Here is a 21,629-nt window from a genome sequence, read left to right as displayed (position 1 = left end):
CTACTGTGGCATTGGGCCTGCCAACATCTCTTAAGGAAAACTCTGTCCAAGGATTACATTTGGGTTTTGCTGAACAAACACTCCATACAACAGCAATCATGAATAGCTCTCCTGAGCTGGGCTTCACAGCCCACATTTAGAATATTTTGCTACTTCCAGATCTGTCCAAAGAGCTGTTATCAGGTGGACACAAATGTCTCAAGGTACTTCTAGGTCTATTTAATCTATTTTCTCACTAGTGCTCAGATATACTGGGTAACAAATATATCCAATGAAATGAGAACACAGAGTGTTAGCACAAATTAAAGTAAGAAAGAAAACGCAGTCTGCATAAAACAGAAGTTGAAAAAAAAAAAAAAGGACAAAGAGTGTGTTGCCATGCTGAAGATCTAATCATTTTCCCGTAAGTAGTTATCATCTTTAATTACTTACACAAAATGACAACAGAGGTAAAAATAAAAAACTCTAGAGGATGCTACTCATGGAAATAAATTTGAATGAAACTGATCTGAATATTTACAAGAATATATACTTTGTCAAGTATCAATTCTATTGCATTATAGGTAATAACACAGGCTCACAGCTAACAGATTTTACTATCAAAACTTTTAATTGAGCTATTATATCATCCTGACAAACTAGAGGATTTAACATACCTGATTGGACATGTACAAATACAGGAAATAAAACTGGACACTGGTTGGTTTACTTTTATTTGATACTTTTATCATCTGCTTTTACACTATTCTTTCGCTCATCAATATCAACATATGATTTAGCACTGCTCTGCTTCCTCCACCTTCCTGTAGAAGGTGTCTACCTTCTGTCCTGTCTTTGTCTACCAAGATCCAGTGTTATTAATTTCACACTGAAAGTGTGAATGCCAGAAAGTGTAATGCAGAAATCCGCATCTCTAAACAAAACTGAGGTTGTTACAGAAACCCCCAGGAACAAAGCTAAGTCCATTTTTTGAAAAACTGAATTATCTAACTGGACATATAAATATGAAAAAAACTTTTAAAAGAATGAATTAGTATGAAACACAGAAGTGATAAACATACCATCATCCAGAGCTTTCTTTAAGTGGAAGAAACATTCGAATATTTCAAACACTTTGCAAAACTAAACAGTCTGTTAAAGGCAGTAAACAGAACAGTAAACATTTTGAATTTCTTTGCAATGTGAGGTCACTACTATAATTCAAGTTATCAATGTACTGGAAGTACAATCAATAGCACCTACAGGTGCTAACATGTTCCCATATAATCATTACCCTGACTATTCTTGTGAGGATTATTTGGTTTGGAGAGCACAAGCACAAATACAGGCTGAGCAGACAATGAATTGAGCCAGCAATGTGCGCTTGCAGCCCAGAAAATGAACCACATCCAGGGCTGCATCAAAAGCAGCGTTGCCAGCAGGGTAAGGGAGGTGATTGTGCCCCTCTGTTCTGCTCTCCTGAAACCCCACCTGGAGCCCTGCATTCAGCTCTGGGGCTCCAGCACAACAGGGACATGGATATATTAGAACAAGTCCAGAGGAGGCCATGAGGATGATAAAGGGGCTGGAGCTCCTCTCCTATGAAGACAGGCTGAGAGCTCCAAATGTTCAGCCTGGAGAGGAGAAGGCTCCAGAGAGACCTTATAGTGGCCTTCCAGTACCTAAAGGGGGCCTACAACCTAAAGGGGGCCTACAGGAAAGCTCGGGAGGGAGTCTTTGTCAGGGGGTATAGGGATAGGACAAGGGAAAATGGTTTTAAATTTAAAAGGGTAGATTTAGATTAAATGTTAGGAGGAAATTCTTCACTCAGAGGGTGGTGAGGCACTGGCACAGGCTGCCCAGAGAAGCTGTGAATGCCCCATCCCTGGAGGTGTTCAAGGCCAGGCTGGATGGGGCTTTGGGCAGCCTGGGCTGGTGGGAGGTGTCCCTGCCCATGGCAGGGGGTTGGAACTGGGTGGGCTTTAAGGTCCCTGCCAACACAAACCATTCTACGATTCTATGATTACCCATGCCATAGATAAAGCATTTCCACACCAGTCCAAGCAAAGCTGCATTCAAAAAGGAACACGTGTGCATGTAGAGCAACTTGTGTTATTCTGGAAGGGATACAAGGCTGAGCTTGGCACAAAACCTTATGCAGTCAACAGCAGCAGCCCAAAGGCCAGGGATGTCAAAATGAAGTACTGATATGACTACACAGTTACCTGCTTGACAGCAATCTAGCATGAGCGAAGGAAAGAGTTTTAGTTCTGTGTTGTGCTTAATCTAGTTCACTGTCATGCAGCACCAGGATATAGCACAGGTTCTGAGGTACTAATACCAACAGAGCAGGCGTGCCCACATAGCACCCTGAATATCTTAGTACGCAGGTTTTCCTGTTATCCAGACAGCACATCATTGATTATGTTTTGCTTTTTTGTCTGCAGTATGCTGTTTCCTTACACAGAAATAGTCAAGAACACGTTATATAGGCTTGTTCTTTTGGAACTTTCTATTCATACTTTATTACCTTACCCTAAAAGAATGATGATGTTGATGATGTTATGTTTTCTAAGTGAAATAAATTAAAAAGACACTTCACATAAATGAGCACCCTCAGCAATAAGCAATATGAATTACTTAATTTTACAATCAAAACCTATTCAATTCTGCACCAGTGTAGTTTCTCATGTAGTCAAATCTTTCCGCTTGTTAAGCACTCTTCTAAAACTTTTTCAGGCTTACTGAACTTACTTTTCATCACGATGAATGACTGGAGAAATACTGTTAACACAATCTAGCCATTTCTGAAAGCAAAACTGGTAATACATTTTCCTGACATTGAGAGGTTTTTGCAAACTAATATGCATATATGCATCATTCATATCTATCATTCTTAAGTATCTAAATCCAATTTTGATATTTAACAGGAAATGGTTTTTGGGTCATACATGAATCCCAGTATTCTTGTGAAGATTTACACAAATTTGGCCAAATGATGAAACTGCGGGAAATCTTATCCAGGGCAGCCCAAAACAAAATTCAAAGTTCTCAGCTCCTATGGGTGACTAAACTACATACGAAACATTTGCAGACAGTAACTGAGCATGTACTAACTTGCAGCCTGTGGATGCTTGCTAAGTGAGTATCTACCCTACCTTCAGGCCTACCCTGGCAACAGTCTCACAGAATGATAACCTCTTACACCCCATCTAGAGACTATAACAATGTACAAATACATAGGGGACCAACCATGATCACACAGATAATGTTAGTTCTGGTAATTCTTCTGAGATCCTGACTCTTGTCATTTTACTAGTGAGCTATTCTGATACAGATAAAGGATCTCAATTAAAGTTTTAAAATAACCTAGCATTCCCTTTCATACATTAGGAGTATATAGAAGTATCAAAACTGCTGCATTTGGGGAAGATTTTTTTTTTTTTTAAAACAAAAGTTTTCATTACATCCTGTGCCATACATGATTCCCACCGAGTGCAAGTCAAGACCTGCAACCCTCCAATTCTACTTCTATTTTTCACAGACCTTCAATAAAATATGTCAAAACAGTAATTTTTACCTTAAGCCCTGAAGTAAGATTTCCTGTAGGCAGACGCTTTCATTAAAGCATTGTAAGAACTGCCTGTTAGAAAGTAATGTGGAAGCTACAGAAATCATGTTCTCTGTTCATGATGCCACTCCTTGATTTGTACGATTTTGAATACAAGTATGCAAGAACACATACACTAATCATCTTCACCACTAATAAGAAGATTGTAGAAAAACAACAATTAACTGGCTTCCAGGAATTCAGCTAAAATTAATTTTGTTCAATTTGTACTCCTATTGCTGTTACTCTGATGGGGACGTTTTGTCATTTTGCCGCTACCTGAAACACTCTTTTAAGATACTCATGAGTTCTCTCACTTACATACAGAAAAGAAAGACAGTATATTACATGGGATGTAGTTTGTTACATGAAACAGAACTGGACGTACATGTATAATTTATGATGTGCAGACAAATGGAGATTACTTAAATCAGTATACACAGATCTTAGAGTATTAATAAATTGCTTCCAAATAATACACAAATAATACAGCTGGCATAAGATGATCTATTAAGATGACCTATTAGTTACATACTTTCAGAAATCATGATATTAATACATCCGTATTTTAAGTTCTTTTTTTTTTTTTTTACTGGACAGGAAAGATTTGCCAGTAAACTACACACATAAGCTGCCGCAACAGAATGATTCATAGTGGATTGTTTTTCACATGGTCTAAAATACATGTTATTTACCAGAATGAAAGTCCAAGCAAGAGTAAAATATTGCTAAATTACACACTGAAATGTAATAATCATGCTCCAAACTACATTTCAAGTAATTCCTAGAACTAAATGTTATTGAGTTCCTATCAAAGTTATAACAAAAATTCCCATTTCCTCAGATGTACTTCAATCAAATCCCCTTGAAATCATTCATTGAAAAGGATTTAAACATTATTTAGTGCTGAAATGCAGCCTGTGTGCAAGTTTCAGTTAACAAAAATCTGTTGCATAGCAAAGCAGTGTGATGCTAATGCACATTGCATGGAAATGTACAAAATATGACTGCACTGAAAATACAAAAGTACTGAAACTGTCTTAGAATGGTGGCTACATTTCTGCAACTGGGAGAATATAAAGAGATTTTCTCTCAAAGAAGAGTAACTTACAATCTCCGGCCAAAGCCGTAAGCAACACTTATCTGCCCTCTTCACTTTCTTATATACCCTGAACCAATCAATCCTCCTGCACATCAGAAGCATCCTTAAACCATCTAAATCCAGATACACCAGGTTATGTTAGGAGCTCTATCTGTACAGAACAGCAAGGAATGAAAAACCAATCTTACTATCTTACTAAAACCTTACTATCTGTTTTCCCCTTTCAACCTTAATAAGCTTATGTTATATTAATGACTATGTTTCTAAACATGAGTCACTCCCCAGTGCTTTCAGACAGTGGTGGTATTTTTGTACGTGGCCACTTCAACATGGACCACAGTCAAAGGTTTTAAAGAAAACTACGTAGCCATGGCCTAAGAGGGAAGGTCCTTGCATAAATAAATAATTGGGCCATAAAAACTGGAAGCACAGGATAAGTATTAAGGGTCTGTGCTTGAACTGGAGGAAAGTACCAGCAGCTATACACAGATCTGCTCCGTTCAGCACATTCATGGGAAAGCAGTGAGGTGACAAAGTTGGCTGATTACACACAGCTATTCAAAGGCTATCAGGCTGACAGCTAACTTCTAACAGCTGTGGAGTGACTGCGCAACAGTCAGAGAAAGTTCAATCCACGAGAAGGCAAAATGATGTACTGAAAAATAATCTCAACCTGGTAAAAAAACGGCAGACTGAGCTGACCGTTACCAGTCAGAAGTAAGACTTTGGATTATGACAGGTAATTCCATGACAGTATCAATTCATTGCTTATAAACAATAAAAAAAGCAAATCAAACTATCAATTATCAGAGAAGGAACAGAGAACAAAACAGAAAACATAATTATGCCACCACGTAAAAGCACATACACCTCTTATCAAAAGAGATGTATTAGAGCTGGAAGAGATGCATCAATAGACCACGAAGATTATCAAAGGCTTCACATCTAGGAGGAACTGGGTGTGCTGGATCTCTTCAGCTTGGACAAGGAACCACGGAGAAAATATGACAGAGGCCTCCAAACTGACAGTGGCATAAGGAAGATGGATAGAAGCAAGCTCAAAAACAAACAAAACACCTTGTCCGCAGAAGTTGTTGCTTAAGGACACTGTGGAGGCAAATTTAAACAGGCTTGACAGATGAGAAAATAACCAGGAAGAGCAGCTTCACAGCAGGTTACTAGAGTAACCAAGCATAGCTGGATCAGGAAATCCCCTGAGCTAAAAATGGCCAGACGCTAGAAGACTGCTGGGGAAACGTAGTATGGTACAATGTTTGCCCCATATATTCTTCCTTAGGTATCTGCTGATGGTCATTGTGTAAATCAAGAATGACCACACTGATTCGGATTAAGGGTCTGTCTAGTACGGTACCCTATGTTCTTAAACTCACTTACTTCACTTCTCGTACAAGGTGATTGCACAAAACTGTTATGCCTGATAACTCAGAATAATTTTGGAAGTCTCGGACAACGGAAACATCTTAAACAATCATTCTTTTACACCCCCAAAATTTACAAATTGCCTAAAACACTGACTATGTCACGAGCGTGACTGCATGCTCCACTAGGAGGGTAGCCTGGCAAGGTTCAGCATAAGGAAAGGGCTGGGAGAGGTGCAACACGGCATTAGGCAGAGATCTGGATAGGTACCAGTGTCACGCAGGAGCAGAGCACTGTGCTGTGCTTTAAAACGGCAGGTGCAACAAGAACCTAGGTGGGCACTTGCTGACACGAGGGAAGCGATTAGTGTTAAGAGAGCTGACGGCCAAGCTGAATCATAGACATCTTCGAAGATAATCAACATCAATGGTGAGAGCCAAGCAAGACAGAGTTCCAAAAACTAAATCAAGAGGCTCTGAGAGGGCACGAGTCCAGAGCGCATGAGAACAGGTTACTGTACCACAGAGTGAAAGCATCAAAACTGACTGGCAACACGAAAACCTGTAAGTGTTACCCATAGCTAAATCTCACCACATGCAAACTATTGAAGCAATACACATGAATGTGATCACAACTGGAAATAAGATAAACTCAAATTCCTTCCACTTAAAATACTTTTTAAAAGCGTGGAAGTTCGAAGAGTCACACCCGATTTTTACTCCCCTGAGACTAAAAACTTGTGCAGTTCTGCCTAGCAATGAAGTTTACTTTGCTACTTGCAAAAGTAAACACTTTCTGTGATTATGGACTCTTGGAACCATCAACCAGCCTCTCAAAACAAATTGCTTTGAAAGAGGAACATAAAACTAAGGACAATAGTATTTTTCCATCAAACACCCAAGCATTCCTGCTCTTGCTAGCAAGGCTAGTAAAAACAAAGAAAACAGCTGACAAATAATTCACATCGCAAGTTGAAATGGAAAAAAAATAATCCTCTGGATACTAAAAAATCCAGCTGTAAGTTTCTAAACAGTCATTTTTCATGAATCATCCTAAAATCACTACACTATATCATCTGACAAATTCTTTATGTCTTCTTTAGTTTGCTTTAGTTTGTGGACCCAATGTTTCACTTTCTCTAGTTACTTGAATATTGTAGCTAAATTTAAAAATAATATTAATAATAATTTAAAAACAAAACAAACAAAAAAGACCACCCCCAAAAAAACTGTCACAAAACAAGCATATATTATAAAGAATCACTGGGCTAAAAAAAAAAAAAAAAAAACCTGTCAAAAGCATATCCCCACTTCTGATCCTCAGACAGGCACCTTGGGATAGGAAAGGAACATTAATTTCCAAAGGTTTATATTATGAATAATAGGAAGACTGTTTAAATTTGAAGTGTAGGGAAAGAGAAATCAAATATAAAAGTACATTCCTTCCATCTTTGGAAAATTCAGACCACTGGCTAGCATGGCAGATGGCCCGCTGAGGTTTGGCAAGGTTCAAAACGTCTGTGACAGAACTCTACTTGATGTGGTACATTTGGTGTTAGAAACCACTTTCATTCATACAAGCAATTTTAGGCTATATAAGTGGTATCTGACATGAACTGGCTGACAGAAATGCTATCGCAGTTGTAAGTCATATCTGAATTATTATAACAAATACTTGTGATCGACAGCTATTGGTGATCTTGCAGTCAAAGTATAAAGTCTCTATCTGCTAAAGAGACTGAAAAAAAAATCATTAACAAAACAGGAAATATTGCAGCTGTCAGTAAATACACTAAAGAAGCTTGTGCAGTCAACTTTAATATCTCAATCCCTATCAGCAAAAAGGCAATATTCTGGAGAGAGCCCTTTGTGCTCCTCATCCCTGCACGGCCTGTCCTGTCACTGGCCAGCTTTCAAAATTAAAACTTCTTCCCAGAAAAACAGGCAGGCTCTGTACACCAGTTTCCACCAGAAGTCCCACAGTACTTCTTCACTCCTCCTATTCCCTAAAGGCTGAAAGTAAATTCTTCCTACGGCTCCCAGAGAGGAGAGAGGAAAGGTGACAGACAGACAGGAAGGGGGGAACAGAAGAGGCAAAGGCCAAATAGTTTTCCTGGGCTTTCTTGCTTCCCACCCACCAAGCCACATTCCACAGCTCCACAAGGGATAACCCCTTCTTTAGGATAGAAGATAAAATAGTATCTGACATACAGCGTTCTCTTACAAAACGCTCGTCCACAGAAAAGTCTGAAGCAAAACATGAAACATGCAGTGTGTTGCACTCGTGCTCCTTCATACCAGTCTAAATCCTACCAGATCACAGTAAACATTTGGGAAGGGAAAGAACCATACTTCATGTTAATATCCTGAACATACAAAATCCTCAAATACTTCTCTAGAGGGCCAGAGGATTAAAAGGACCGGCTGGTATGTCATAGTGACTCATTACTTAAATCCAGAATATTACAATATTAGCCAACCAGATGAAACGTTTCTTCTGCCATCAGTGATATTAGTTAAAAAGGAAAGAAAAGAGATCTAGAGAAGGTATTGTGAGAAAAACAGCAGAAGATCTAAAACAAGAAGCCATTCAGAACGACAGAAATTATTTGAAGAAGTTAAAAATATTTCTGAAAGGTAGGGAGTAAAGCATGGTGCTATAAAACCCTTTGAAAGGTATTAAAAAAAGAGAGAGAGAGAGAAAAGGATAAAAAGATAAAAATGCAAAGTGGAAAATAAATGCTTCTGATTTTTCCTTAGGAACTTTATAGGTCACATTTTCCTCTAAGTTTAGTCACCTTAATTTCACAACTGGCTCACTTTAGTTGCACAAGACACATGACTAACAAGGCAGGGTAAGTTTTGACTTCAATAGATAAGTATTCAGTCAAAACTTACAAGCATGTAAGGAACAGCTCTCAATTTGATTTTTCCATTTCTTGGTCTTTCTACAGCCGTGCTGCAAGGACTCCAGCAATACTAGCAAAAAATGCGCTGTTAACACTAAGCAGTTGATCAACAGTATCTTAAAGCAGCTGTACATAACCCTCTTGGAGGATATGAAAGTCATTTACTTCCAAAAGCAAGCCCTTAGCATATCTTAGGAACAACGTAAGTAATTTTGAATTGAGACTGCGCCAAGCAGCAGTTTCAATTTGCAGTATTTATTCAAAGAATCACAACTGTGAAAATGAGAAAGTGTTTTCCAAGTGTCTAGTTCCAAACAGTCTACTCCAGCTTTACTTACGTTTGTTTAATAAGAGGTTTAAGCAAAAGGCCACTTGAGCAACATAGCTCCTTTTGGAGTAATGCTAAATAAATCATAGCTAATCTAAACTCCCAGCTCACTTAATGAAAATTTGGAGTGCAGACAAAGTCATAGGAATGTGTTCAAGAGAGCGATTTCTTTTCTTGCAGAAGAAAGTTTAGTCCCCAACTACAAAGTTTCATCAGCCCAAGCAGAGACTATTAACAATGCAGAGGATCTCTCTGGAACAGGTGTGACCCTCTGAGCAGGTGCTGGGAGGTCACAGACATCTCGCTGCAGGCCAGAGATTTAAGTACATAATGTGAGGCTATAGCTTTTCACACTTGCACCTGTGCAAATTAAGCACAAACCAGTGTAAAGCATCACCAATTCCAACTTCGTACAGCTGCAAGCCAGTGCACAGGTGCAGCTTCCCAGTGACTCAGAGCCAACGTGTTTAATGCCATGACCACATACCTTCATTTCTTCCTCATGCAGTCCACAGACAAACCTCTACAATGGGTATTTACATACTTACAATGGTTATTTTTAACATCATGGCTGAGGAGGGGGGGAGAGGGGGAGATCCTGGAAGCATTCAATAAAAACATCCCTCCCATTTGTACATGGGAAACTTAAGCCTGTTTTCAAGTTGTCCTGAAGTAATTTCACAGTCAATTCACGGAACTCAGTGGATTCTGCTGTAAACAAGCCTTGGCTGAAAACAAAGTTCATCCCACTGTAAATCTGATACTATGCTCAGATGCCCTAAATTCCACCTAGCTCGCTATGTGCTTGTTTTTGAAAATTTATAAAGCAAGGCCCGCTGAAGAACACATGACTAACAGAAAAATAGATAAATAAATAAAACACATTTAAGACCAGCAAAGCCATACTAGATTCAAACAAAAACAGAAATCCCCATCTCATGACTGGCTACAGCCCACAGCATCCAGCACTACCTACTGAAAGCTAGCCCCAGTGTATAAATCTTACAAAACATGGGTTAAAAATAAAGGGGTAGCAAGAAGTATTACTCCAGAGTTTATTACCTGTCTTCTGACAACAAATAATAAAGCCTTATCCTAATTACTAATCCTTAAATACTGACTCTTTCAATGATTAGCTTCCGTGAAAATCAACTGATAGAACAGCAAGGTCCCTCTAAACATAGTGACAGAAAAGCCAAAAAACATGTAAGAAGATTTTGATTGTAAGTAGATGTCTCCATACAGATGGCTTGCTCTGGTGTAGTACTGGTAAATAGACAACAAAAGCCAGCAGCAAGATTCAGTGGATTCTTGCAAGGTCCTCTGAAAAGGATGGTTAGAAAATGGCCTGAAAAAATGGCCTGGGGATCAAATCAATCTCCTTGCCATTCCTTATGAACACACACACACACAAAAAGAAAAAAGAAAAACAAGAAAAAAAAAAACACTTCCTCAATTTAAGAAGACGTCATCCAACATTTCACTCTTCATACAGGCTTCCTAGGACTAGTTATCACCACAACCTGAAACTTTTCCAGACACGGAGAGGGGAGAGGTATGGCTTTCTGAAACTCCATCAGAACTAGGGTGCACGTTTGTCTGGGGGTACGCTCAGGGGCCCTTACTGCCCCTTCTGTATTGTCATTTGTCCTCTGGAGACTGCAGCATGGCAGAAAATCTGTTCAACAGAGAACAGAAGACTGCAACGTTGGATATCCTTCCTTACGCAAAGCGAGATCTTTTTATTACCAAATTCATACCAATCTATTCATGTACTAGGAATACATGCAATATATGCTGGGATTTACCTACAACCTGATGTCATAAAAACAGCATGTGCTAAACCGTGTCACATCAACACATTATTTAAAAAATATTTTTAATCATTTCTAGCTTTAGATAATCTTCTGAGCTTACTACATTCACCTTTGTGTTTAAGTATTTTCTTCACTTACTTTTTTTTGCATTCATTTTAATATTTATTCACTTGGCTTGAAATGTATTTTTCAGCTATAGGTAGGAAGGAGTGAGTTAAGTATCAGCTATCTAGATAACCAAGAAACCAGTTATTTTTGGTAGGCCATTTGGTATCAGAGAGTGTTGATATATATTATAAATACATATCTAATTGGCAGCTCTGCAAAGCCCATTTTCACTGAAGAAGATGATAGTAGACCACTTCCTTTCCAACACCATAAAAAAAAAAGTGATCAGGGCATTTGTTTGTTCAGAATCAAGGGCCCAAATAGTTTCTGAGCGTTGCCCCACTCCCACACTTTCCTTTCATGTTTGCAGTTGCAATTAAAAATTCTTAGGTTTATGACTTGTTACAGACACCAGTAGCACGTTTACATACCTTGCATCAGATTACACTTTTTACCCTCTCTGGAATGAAAAGCCTTCCCTGCACTAAAGTAAAGAAATTCTAGTGCTCTGTGCTTCCACAGTATCTCAAAGAGAAGGCAGGATCAGGCACCTGGTTCTACCACTGCCAGAGACTACTAGCAAGCGCTCCACCCACTGGGAGAACAACCAGCTCCACAGAAGCTCTAAAGTTTGCACAAAGAGCCTTTGCTCCTTTTCTTTCATGAAAGGCTATTATTATGTAAATAACTAAGGAGTTAGTGAGCCTCTGTCATACATCATGTCACACTAGGTTGAATGAATTTCGTTTAAGCAAGGTGTTAAAATGAATTGTTTGAACAGAACTTTTGCTATACCCTACAGAGTATGTATGACTAAAGTTTCATTCCTTGATCTTAGGAAAAGGGGGAGAAAGCAATAAAGACACATTTTTAACAAGTGTTCAACAGCCCTGGTCACAGTGACTGTATATATTAGACAACAGGGCCACAGCATGAGCACCCTAACCTAGAGACCCTACAGATCACTTTCTCCCAGGTGCCTTGGCATGACTCTTGGCCAGCCCAATTAGCCTTCTGCCAAGCAATACCTAGGTGCCACACGAGTGACAGATTCTGTGAAGGACTATCCCCGGCAGGGCATATGGGCCTGACCTCCCTGTCTTGAGAGAACGACATGTTCTGCTAGATATCCGTGTTGTTTCCCCTGAAGATCACACAGCGTTGGCCTATTTTATTCACAGACACTAAAAATGGCCATGAATATAGAAATTACACCTAAGAGGAACTGGTAACAAGGGATCTAACTCAGCAAAGTGCCTAGGCGTTGAACTTAGGGGCTTCATGGATTTAAGCTTCATGGACAGCAGTGAGCCTCAGCATATGCGTATGTCCCCGATTAATTAAAAAGGAAGCCTAGAGACACCCAAGCTAAAAAAAAAAAAAAAAAAAAAAAAAAAAAAAAAAATTTAGTGGTGATTCAACCTCAATTTCTCTAACTGTTACTGTTAAAAAAAAAAAAATCACTTCTGAATATCAGCAACTAAAGGCTAGAAGGACTAAGGGAAGAACAGCTCCTATTTTAAACAGAGGGAAAGAAACAACGTCACATACCTTTTCTAACAAAAACATATCAGAAACTTTAGTGGTTAAAAAAAAAGAATATTCACTCTCAAAAGCACAAACCTATTTTAGCATCTGTTGAAAACACTGCATTATCTCAGAACGTAACTATGACACAAATATACAAAACTATAAATACAATTACATCTGTAGTTTTTATCTAATCAGATGTTATGCATGCGAATATCAAAACCAGAAGGAAAACAGCAGGTTTTGATAAAGGTTGAAACATTCTAGGATTTATAAGGCATTAAATCTTGCTCTAAATCAAGACAGTCCAGTTCCTAGCCTAAAAAGGGAGAAGTCTCAAACTTCATGAAGTCCCCTTGAATATCCAATAATCCCATTGTTTCTACAGGAAAGGTGATATATATATATATATATATATATATATAGATATATATATATGAATATAAAAACATCATAGATTGCAAGAAAAAAAATATCTCCTTTGCCTATACTTAAAAAGTTGTATGTATTATTTACATCTGAACCTATTATTTAAAATAAATGAACATTACCAAAATATTAATGAACAATGCCACGTACTGGAAGATTACATGTAAGAGGTAAGCAACCTTACGAGGAATTGTCATTTTTTATTCTTTTGCTATCCAAAATTTGTAGAGACCACTTGGTGGAAAAAAACAGAAGATACTCCTCCTGTTTTTAGATTGTGGAATTTTTCCTTTACTTTGTTTAATTGAACTCTCTCACATCATAAAATCAGATTTTGGCCCAAATGAAACTAAAAGGGAAAATCTATCTCCTGAAAGTAACAAAAACAAATAACTTCCCAAAGTAAGAGCTGTGTTGAATTTCCTCACACACACCACTCCCTTCTTTTGGCATGTGCTGACAGTCCCCTTCTGCCAGTACTGTCCCTCCCCGTAGCCATGCTGTCACACAGCTGGACAAGGTGATTCTGCAAAGGGGTCAAGGGAAGTATGGATTAGCTTCTCCATCCAAATCATGACTCTTCTTCTCCTTCCCTTCCTAAACTTCCACCAGCAGAATTTCAGGAGAGGCTAGAGAATGATTTAGTAACCCTACTACAGATCTTACCAGGAATAGAGGTCTGTTTGTTTGTTTGTTTTTATTTGTTTTAGGTGGTGGTAGTGGTTTTTGTTTAGTCTGTTTTGTTTTCATGTAAGAACATCAGAACATCAGCTTAAATTTTCCCTTTTATACTTGTTTTTTTCAGCTAAAATATGACCAATTTTTTTTTGCCTTGCAGTATTAATACCAAGTTGCACAATCTCCCAAAACAGAGGTACCTAATGGAAAATTTTACACATGCTTAGTTAGAGCTACAGGAGTCAGTGCACGTTTGTGCAAGTTCTCTGCATTTAAAGGCATTTTTTTCATACATGAAAGACTTTTCAGTAAAATTCTATATTTGGGATATTTTTTTCCTCTCAATTTAAAGTCACTGATGTGCTCTTGCCTTACAGAACTTATTGAAATACAGATTTTTTTTTCTTTTTAAGGGAAATAATTGAGTGCATTTTCTTGCAGCTAAGTCAGATGTCTGGTGCTTAATTGCTTTGTATCCAGTTCAAGTGAAACACTGCCAAATCAAAGTGGCAAATGAAAATAGCCAGCAGAAACCACTTCGGATGTATGCAAACAACTACTTGAAGTAATGGAGAAGAAAGGCTTGCAAATGCTAATTGGCCAGTCTAAATGATGTTATGTACTCTGTATAGGTATTTCTTGTGTGTCAAAAGCAGTATTGTATTTTAAATGTTTTTGGAGAGTTAGAAAGTCACAGAAAGCAAGTATCTATCCGCAAATCCTCTAATGAAAAAGAAGGGCATCTTTCTCACTCTTGCACTAGGTTATATAATCTTTGCCTATGATTCATTTTTATAGCTATATAGTGGTCAACTACTGTACTGTATTTTTTACTCTTTGGATTGTTAAAACTGTAGCAAAGAATACCTAGTTGTCTTTTTCTTGATTTCATAAACCAAAACTATTTCCTCTAGCATTATGTATGTATTCTTGTGCATCTGAAGGTGGGTCATTTACATACTGATTCTGGAACGAGTTAGAGCCTATCTTACATAAATAAGTTTGAACAGTTACAGAGCAAACAAAAATTCCAGAGAGCCTGCCTTCACTAAGCAGTGAGATGTTGGGAATAGTTATTGTTTTTATTTTTCATAAAGAGCAGAGAGTGGGGACAAAGTGACTAAGAACACTAATCTAACTGAAATTTTGGATAGGATGTAATTCTTCAACTGGAAACAAAGTTTAAAGAAAAAAACAAACCACACAACAAATGGAAAGCTGCTTGGGGGATTTATTTCACCATTGGAACAGAGGTATTGAAAATGCAGTCCTCATTTGTATATAATTTCCTACTGTCTTCCTCTCCTGGCTGGAAACAAAACAAAAGGAGCAAAGCCAAAAGCTCACCACTCATCTCATTCCTCTTCCTTCACCTGACATGAACGAAAGTTTACAAGCCTCTCTTTCTGATTTTTCATCCCTGAACAGGAATGAAATCATCATCAGGAACAGAATCATTTTGGAAGGTCGTAAAGGGTTATCATACACCACACAGAAGAAGCCAGTTTTATTCAATTTTACTTTAATAAGCATAATTTTCACCTCCAGAGCTGATAATTAGTTAGCAAAGCATTTTGTTTGCAACAGGAGATGGAGCACTTAGAGATGCATGTTTTGTACATCCTCATTCTTGTAATATAAAAAGTAAAGTACTATTGTACATGATTTGTACAAGACGACCTTTTGAGTTCCATCCAACCCTAAAAAGGTAAGTCTCGTTTAGCTGCTTTAAAAATATGTAACAATTATTTGTAAATTACAGTATTCTTAAGAAAGCGGCAAGGATGAGTGGAGGAGTGGGGGAGGAAGAGTAGAAGAGTAAAGAAAAAAAAAATCACAACCACCACCAGTGCAGACATTTTTCCACTGCAAATCAGCTTCCTGTTGACTTCTCATAGCTGACATTTTAGTTAGGAAATTCTTTACCTTACAGAAATTGCTTCACATGCTCTTTTGTTTTTTTCTTAATACGAGGTTACCACTTAAAATACTGAATCACTTCTTTTGTCATCATTCCAAGGCTAAGTTTGTTAAAATATAAAATGAAAATCTGAGCCTTAGCATCTATTTCTTACTTAGAGGGCACACAAGTATTTCTGTTAAAAGTAAACCAAGATATTGGACAACTGTACAGAAAACCAAGGAAGTAAAGGTAGGTAAACATCTCTTTTTTTCTACCTATAGACATAAGTGTATACCACTGAACTTTGACCAACAGCATTTGCAATTTTCTAAATTATTGGCTAAAATTAAAACTTACTGAGGTTGGTCTTAAAAATGAGTGTTTGTTTTTTTAAGTGAAAAAACATTAATCTATCAATCTAATTCTGACCTGACTTTTCAAATAAAGAATCAAAAGGTTAACAGTTACTATTTTTCTACAGTCTAATTTTGCTACACTCGAGATAATTTAGGTAGTTTAACTTATTAACAAAACGGATAGTAAAAACACCTTAAAAAAGTGAAATAAGATCTGCGGATTTCAGAGCACATTTACAAGATTCAGTATATAAGGTTATCTAAAAGTCACGTAAGTTAACATCTTGGGAAAAAAAAAATACCCTCAGAAACATTCATGTTCAGAGAGGCTGAAGTCTACCAGGGCTATGGTGATTTTATTCAGTGTTATCAGGCAAGACACAAGGGACGTAGGCACCAAAGAACTCTACAGAGAGCCACCAAAGTAGCATCTGCTTTCCTCTTCTTCACGTCATGGCCTTTTCAAAAACCTGATGGAGTAAAGTTTACTGGTTTATCTTTCACACAAACTCTTGCTTCAACATATTTCAGGAATTGGAGGTATGACAGAACAATATGAACAATCAATAAAAAGAGACTGTGCCAAGATGAGATGCAGGAAATAATTTCCTTCCTGTGTTTTGATGAAAATCTCTCATCAGCCTTACAGACTTACAGTCCAAGGCCCTTCGTTCTTAAAATCCTGAAATGCAAAACAGCAGTTTCCCTTCTCTTTTGTAGAACAGTGAAAGGAATCTGTTAGTTCTTAATCATCCTTCAATGCAACACCTGAAAATGTCAAATCTTGAGGAGTCCGAGAAAACACTTCTGAAAGATGGGGATGACCACAGGAAAAGGAAATGCCGTTGGCTAGAGGAAAATTCTCATATGTTTACGAATTGCCTGTATCTGTTTAAAACTCGTACTCATTATAGCCTTCATTTCAGGAGGCATAAGACAAATACATTTTCAAACAAGTAGGAAGTAACAATATTACAATACAGAACAATTACTCCCACGATAAAGGAGCTTTCAAAAAAGGAATCCAAAGGAAGGATATAGAGAGAATTGCCGTGCTGAAGATAACCACATTGATACCTGCAAAAGATGGAATTTCCCCCAAAAGCCAAGCTACCTCCAAAACAACCTGAGAAAGAAAAATATGGGGGAGTGGGGGTGAGGATTTGGAGCAGGAGCTAATGCAAATTATTGTTGTCCCGTGCACTGTTGATTTGCAAAAAACATCTCTCTTAACAGAGCTGATCTTTCGCTCTCACATTCAAAGCATGCCTGATGCTCACAAAGACTGAGAAGGGGCCGTAGAAACCCAAATGAAGCATTTAGTTAGTAATACATATGAGCTTTCTGAACTGATAAGATACTAAATGATCAAGTTCCAACACTAAAAGTATGCACACATCACTCAAGTAACCTAGATTCTTCCCCACTTACTTGCTTAAACCTCTTCAAATTCTTTAATAAGCTGAACCTGTTCTTCATAGCTTCACCTGTCAATTTAGATAAAATTTTAACTTCTGATTTCAGGTTATTTAAAATGTGTTTTCTGTATTTTCACTTGCCCATTCTACTTATGTTGTAGGCATGTATATTATAGAATGCAATCTGTTTAGCATCCACATCGTTTTCTTTAAATTTAACATTACTAAACTAAAGGCTGAAATGGGCAGAGAGCCCAAGCATGGCTTTGTGGCTTGGCTTGAGTTCATATAGAAAGTAGTAAAGAAAACTAAAGACAAGAAAACCCACCTACCCAAGGACCATTACCAAAAGAAGTTTTGAAGCTTTTCTGCCCTACGCATTTATGTTCTCTACAGATGCTGACAAAATAAGGCCAAGACCCCGTTCCCTCCTCCCCAACGTGGACTGCCATGAAATTGAGAGATGGGAATGACAGACCACAAGATACCCACGTTTTTATGTTCTGCCTTCTACTGTGGCATTAGAGAAAAATTACAAGTCTATTGTATCAGTGCACAGTCGCTCCTGAGCAAGGGAGGTACTAACTGCATTTGTCAACACACAGACGGATCATTTCTCACTCAATTTTAATTGCCACATAACATATATAAAAAAATTAAAAAATAAAAGTTCAATCAAAATATTATAGAGCTCCCCTTCAGCAGGACAATAATCCTGCCAATCTGCTGAAGTGCAAAGTAGCAGAATCAGAGCCAGATAATTAAAATCCCCATAAGTTACATAGCGATTTTTCGCCACTCTGCTGTGAAGCTTGACAGTCACTAAGTAAGGGGAAAGAGAAAAGAAGGGAAATTACTTGTGTGACAAATTAAAGGCTGTATTTTGCAACCAAGAAGCAGATAATGATGGAATTAGTTTATAGAACCCTCACCCACCAGCACGAGTTGGGATTACACAATCTGACAGAAAGGGCTTGGCAAACAGATAAGGCACTAATATACACCAGGAAGGGCATGGGGAGAAGTTACACATAAGGTAGAACAGTTTATCAGTTTAATTAAATTGTTTTTGTTCAAACTATTTTCTAAGAAGATAATCTCCATCTCTGTGTCAATATTTTGACTTTTTTGTTTTGTGTATTTTTTTTTATTTTTTTTTTTTAACATTTTCCATTATTTTATCAGTTGCTAACAATACAGCTGTACAGTTTGGAGAGCAAAATTGCTTTAAATCTTCCCTTTCTCTATGCGGCTCTGCTGTATTAATTGGTTATCTTTCTTAGCAGTTCAAATCCCTGCCCTAAGGTTATTTCTTCGTTCCAGTGCAGTGACCAAGAAGTCAATGACTACACCGTCACAAATGTCCACAGCTTCAGTCACATAATAACAAAACCTCTGAACACAAGAAGGAACATCCCTCAGTTTTGCTTTTAAAATACTGATTAGTTACCACTGCAAAACAGTAGACAGCACACAATCAGAAAGAGTACATTATATATCATGTAAACAAATATAAGCACATGCAAAGCATATCATTATTTATTTTAATAGCTCTTCAGAGCCCTGAGAATAACAGCTCACTTGAAAAAACATTTGGGACATTCAGCCATACCCCAAGTTTAGGGTGTCTATGAAAAGTCTTACAGCAATGAATTTGCACAGAAGTTGAATATCATTAGATAAAACTTTATATTATAATATATACTATTGACTATAACATACATTATTGACCTAGTATTGCCTACATATATATTATAGTAAATATAGCATCAAAAGTGACCTTGCAAAGAAGGCCACAGCTGTTTCACATCCAGATATAACAGTTCTCACACAGAACTTCTAAGCCTTATTGATTTGTGCCTAAACAATTTCCAAACATGTTTTTCCTTTTGTGTACTATTTAAGTGCAAATACATATTTACAAATACATAATAATTTGTCCTAATGAATTTTTAGAAATATTAAGTGCATATGAAATCCTAGCAACATACCATCTCTAAAAATGCAATCCTTATTGCAAGGAAAGATTTAATTATTAAAACTACTTCAACATTTCTAGGTATTTTTCTATGCAAAAGACTCCACATTGAAGGTCTTTGCTCCCATTTTAGCCTAAATAGATGAGAAATTAAATTTGAAAGACTGTACAGAATATGTAATTCCACAGTCTACATCTAATTAAATCTGTGAAATAATTAGTCCCAGTTAGGTTAATTAACTCAATTCTGTGACTCAAGTAAAGCTATCAAAGGACTGATGATGCTACCGTTTAAACAAAAACTGACGCTGCCGTAGCAATACAAGCCAAATAGTAGCAACTACTGGAATGATACTCTTTTTGCAGAGATGTAACATCAGCTCCTGGCTGGTGCAAGTCTATGAACATAGTAGGAGGTCGGAGCAGCAAGTAGATGAGAGAAGAGAAACAGAGTTAACGAAGTCAGTCACCACTGAGGTAGGCTCACCATTGGAAAGGGTAACGTCTTTCTACTTTATAGCAATATTTCCTTGACATGGCTGAACTTCCTTGTCTACGTTTGTGTGTATTTTGCTGTTTTGCAAAAACAAAACTGACTCATTGATGAACCACACACAAAACATTTATACACACATTTATAAATCCTACCACAAGCAGAGTATTTATTTTCAGCTAGATCACTAAACTCTTTTTATTATAATTAGAGAGCTTCCAATACGTGTAAGTGCTTATTTTGAGATTTTTCTGTTTATCCAAAATTTGACTGAAAAAAAGGAATGAAGGAAGCTTATGTTAAGAAGGAAGATTTTCAGGACAAGGAGGCTTTTAAGAATACTTCATAAAGTTTGTGCTTGTTTTTTCCTTCCAAATGATATATACAAGCATGAGACTGAAGGAAGACAGATCAACTTAAAAACTGACCTTCATCTGTACAACCATATTCATAGCTTCCTGAAGCAATGTTCTGAGTATCAGAAATTTCACCATCCATTGTTACAGGTTTTTAAATGCTCTGCATTTGCCAGTTTTGAGGCATTAAAGATCAAGAAAAAAATTAGTCACAATACTATCATCACTCAACATTTTTTATTATGCATTAACAGTAGTTAATTGATTTAGTCTTTTCCACATCATAGTGCTGAGTCTACTCCTTTTTAAATTAAGTCAAGACAGTAAAAACTTCAGGCTAATGGTGAGAGTTAGCAATAATAATAATCTATCTATGGAAAAAAGAAGAAATCCTGTTGTCTCAATACTTAGCAAGAGATCAGTGAAAACCACCAACACTGAAAGCATAAAATAATTAGATAATTGCACTGAAAATTACTGTAGGATGGTTAAAATTTAATGAATACATAAACATTCAAGAAAAAATGACAAACATTGAAGTGATAATAAAGTATCAATTACAGCAAAACTCTTAAGCTAGTCAAACCTTTTCTGATAGTTTCTACCAGCTATTTATTTCCTTTGCAACTGTACACCTCAAATGCAACTTACTGATCAACACTGGTTACCGTGTTCAGTTTAGCCCTAAAATGAGCAGGAATTCGACTCACCAAGGCCTTTCCTCACTATGCAGAGAACATATTACCTATTTCATACATATTTATTTCCTCAGAATGTGTAATACTTGCATGTCCCCGTTATGTTCTTTGCCTTACATTAGGCATTGGAAGGAAGGACACTGTGAAGGAGGCAACTTTCTGGATCTATGACAAAACATGAGCTCTGTATGCACAGAGCACTGTTTCTGAAGATTACATCCAAAAGACATCTGTTCAGGTTTGCTTTTAAAAGGGGTTGAATTTACATATCCTGCAGGTCATCATCATGAAAACTTTCAGAAATTTCAGATGGATACTTCGGTACTACTCATATACTTTTACACTGCAAGGAGTCACCAAAAATCTGCCATCTTTGCTGTAAAATCCTGTAAATCAGGCATTTAGCCTGGAGATAAGAGTAGAGAACTTTCCATTACATGAAGCACGGTACATATCTTCATTCAATCTGAAGTGAGAATGTTATGGGGCAATCAGTACTGTGAGTTGGTCAGAGAAATGTTAAAGCAGCAACTTTTGCCATGACGTGGAAAGTCTGAC

The 21,629-nt window shown here is 37.4% G+C and overlaps 1 protein-coding gene across 8 annotated transcripts in view; it reads right to left on the bottom strand.

Moving 5' to 3' along the window:
• CBLB (Cbl proto-oncogene B) overlaps window positions 1-21,629 on the bottom strand; it is a 135,082-nt gene that overhangs the window by 73,414 nt on the left and 40,039 nt on the right. The window contains exon 1 of one of the 8 annotated variants that reach the window (XM_040569343.1): window positions 9,318-9,505. The exons of the other annotated variants lie outside the window; for them this stretch is intronic. Within the exon in view, the coding sequence (XP_040425277.1) occupies window positions 9,318-9,394 (77 nt within the window). The 5' untranslated portion in view covers window positions 9,395-9,505. Of the gene's footprint in view, window positions 1-9,317; window positions 9,506-21,629 lie in introns of those variants that run through there. 8 annotated transcript variants of the gene reach the window in all.

Source organism: Cygnus olor, chromosome 1 (genome assembly GCF_009769625.2).
Source record: "Cygnus olor isolate bCygOlo1 chromosome 1, bCygOlo1.pri.v2, whole genome shotgun sequence".
NCBI lineage: Eukaryota > Metazoa > Chordata > Aves > Anseriformes > Anatidae > Cygnus > Cygnus olor.
Note: the sequence above shows the minus strand (reverse complement) of the source record. Positions and strands in the feature narration are given on the sequence as shown.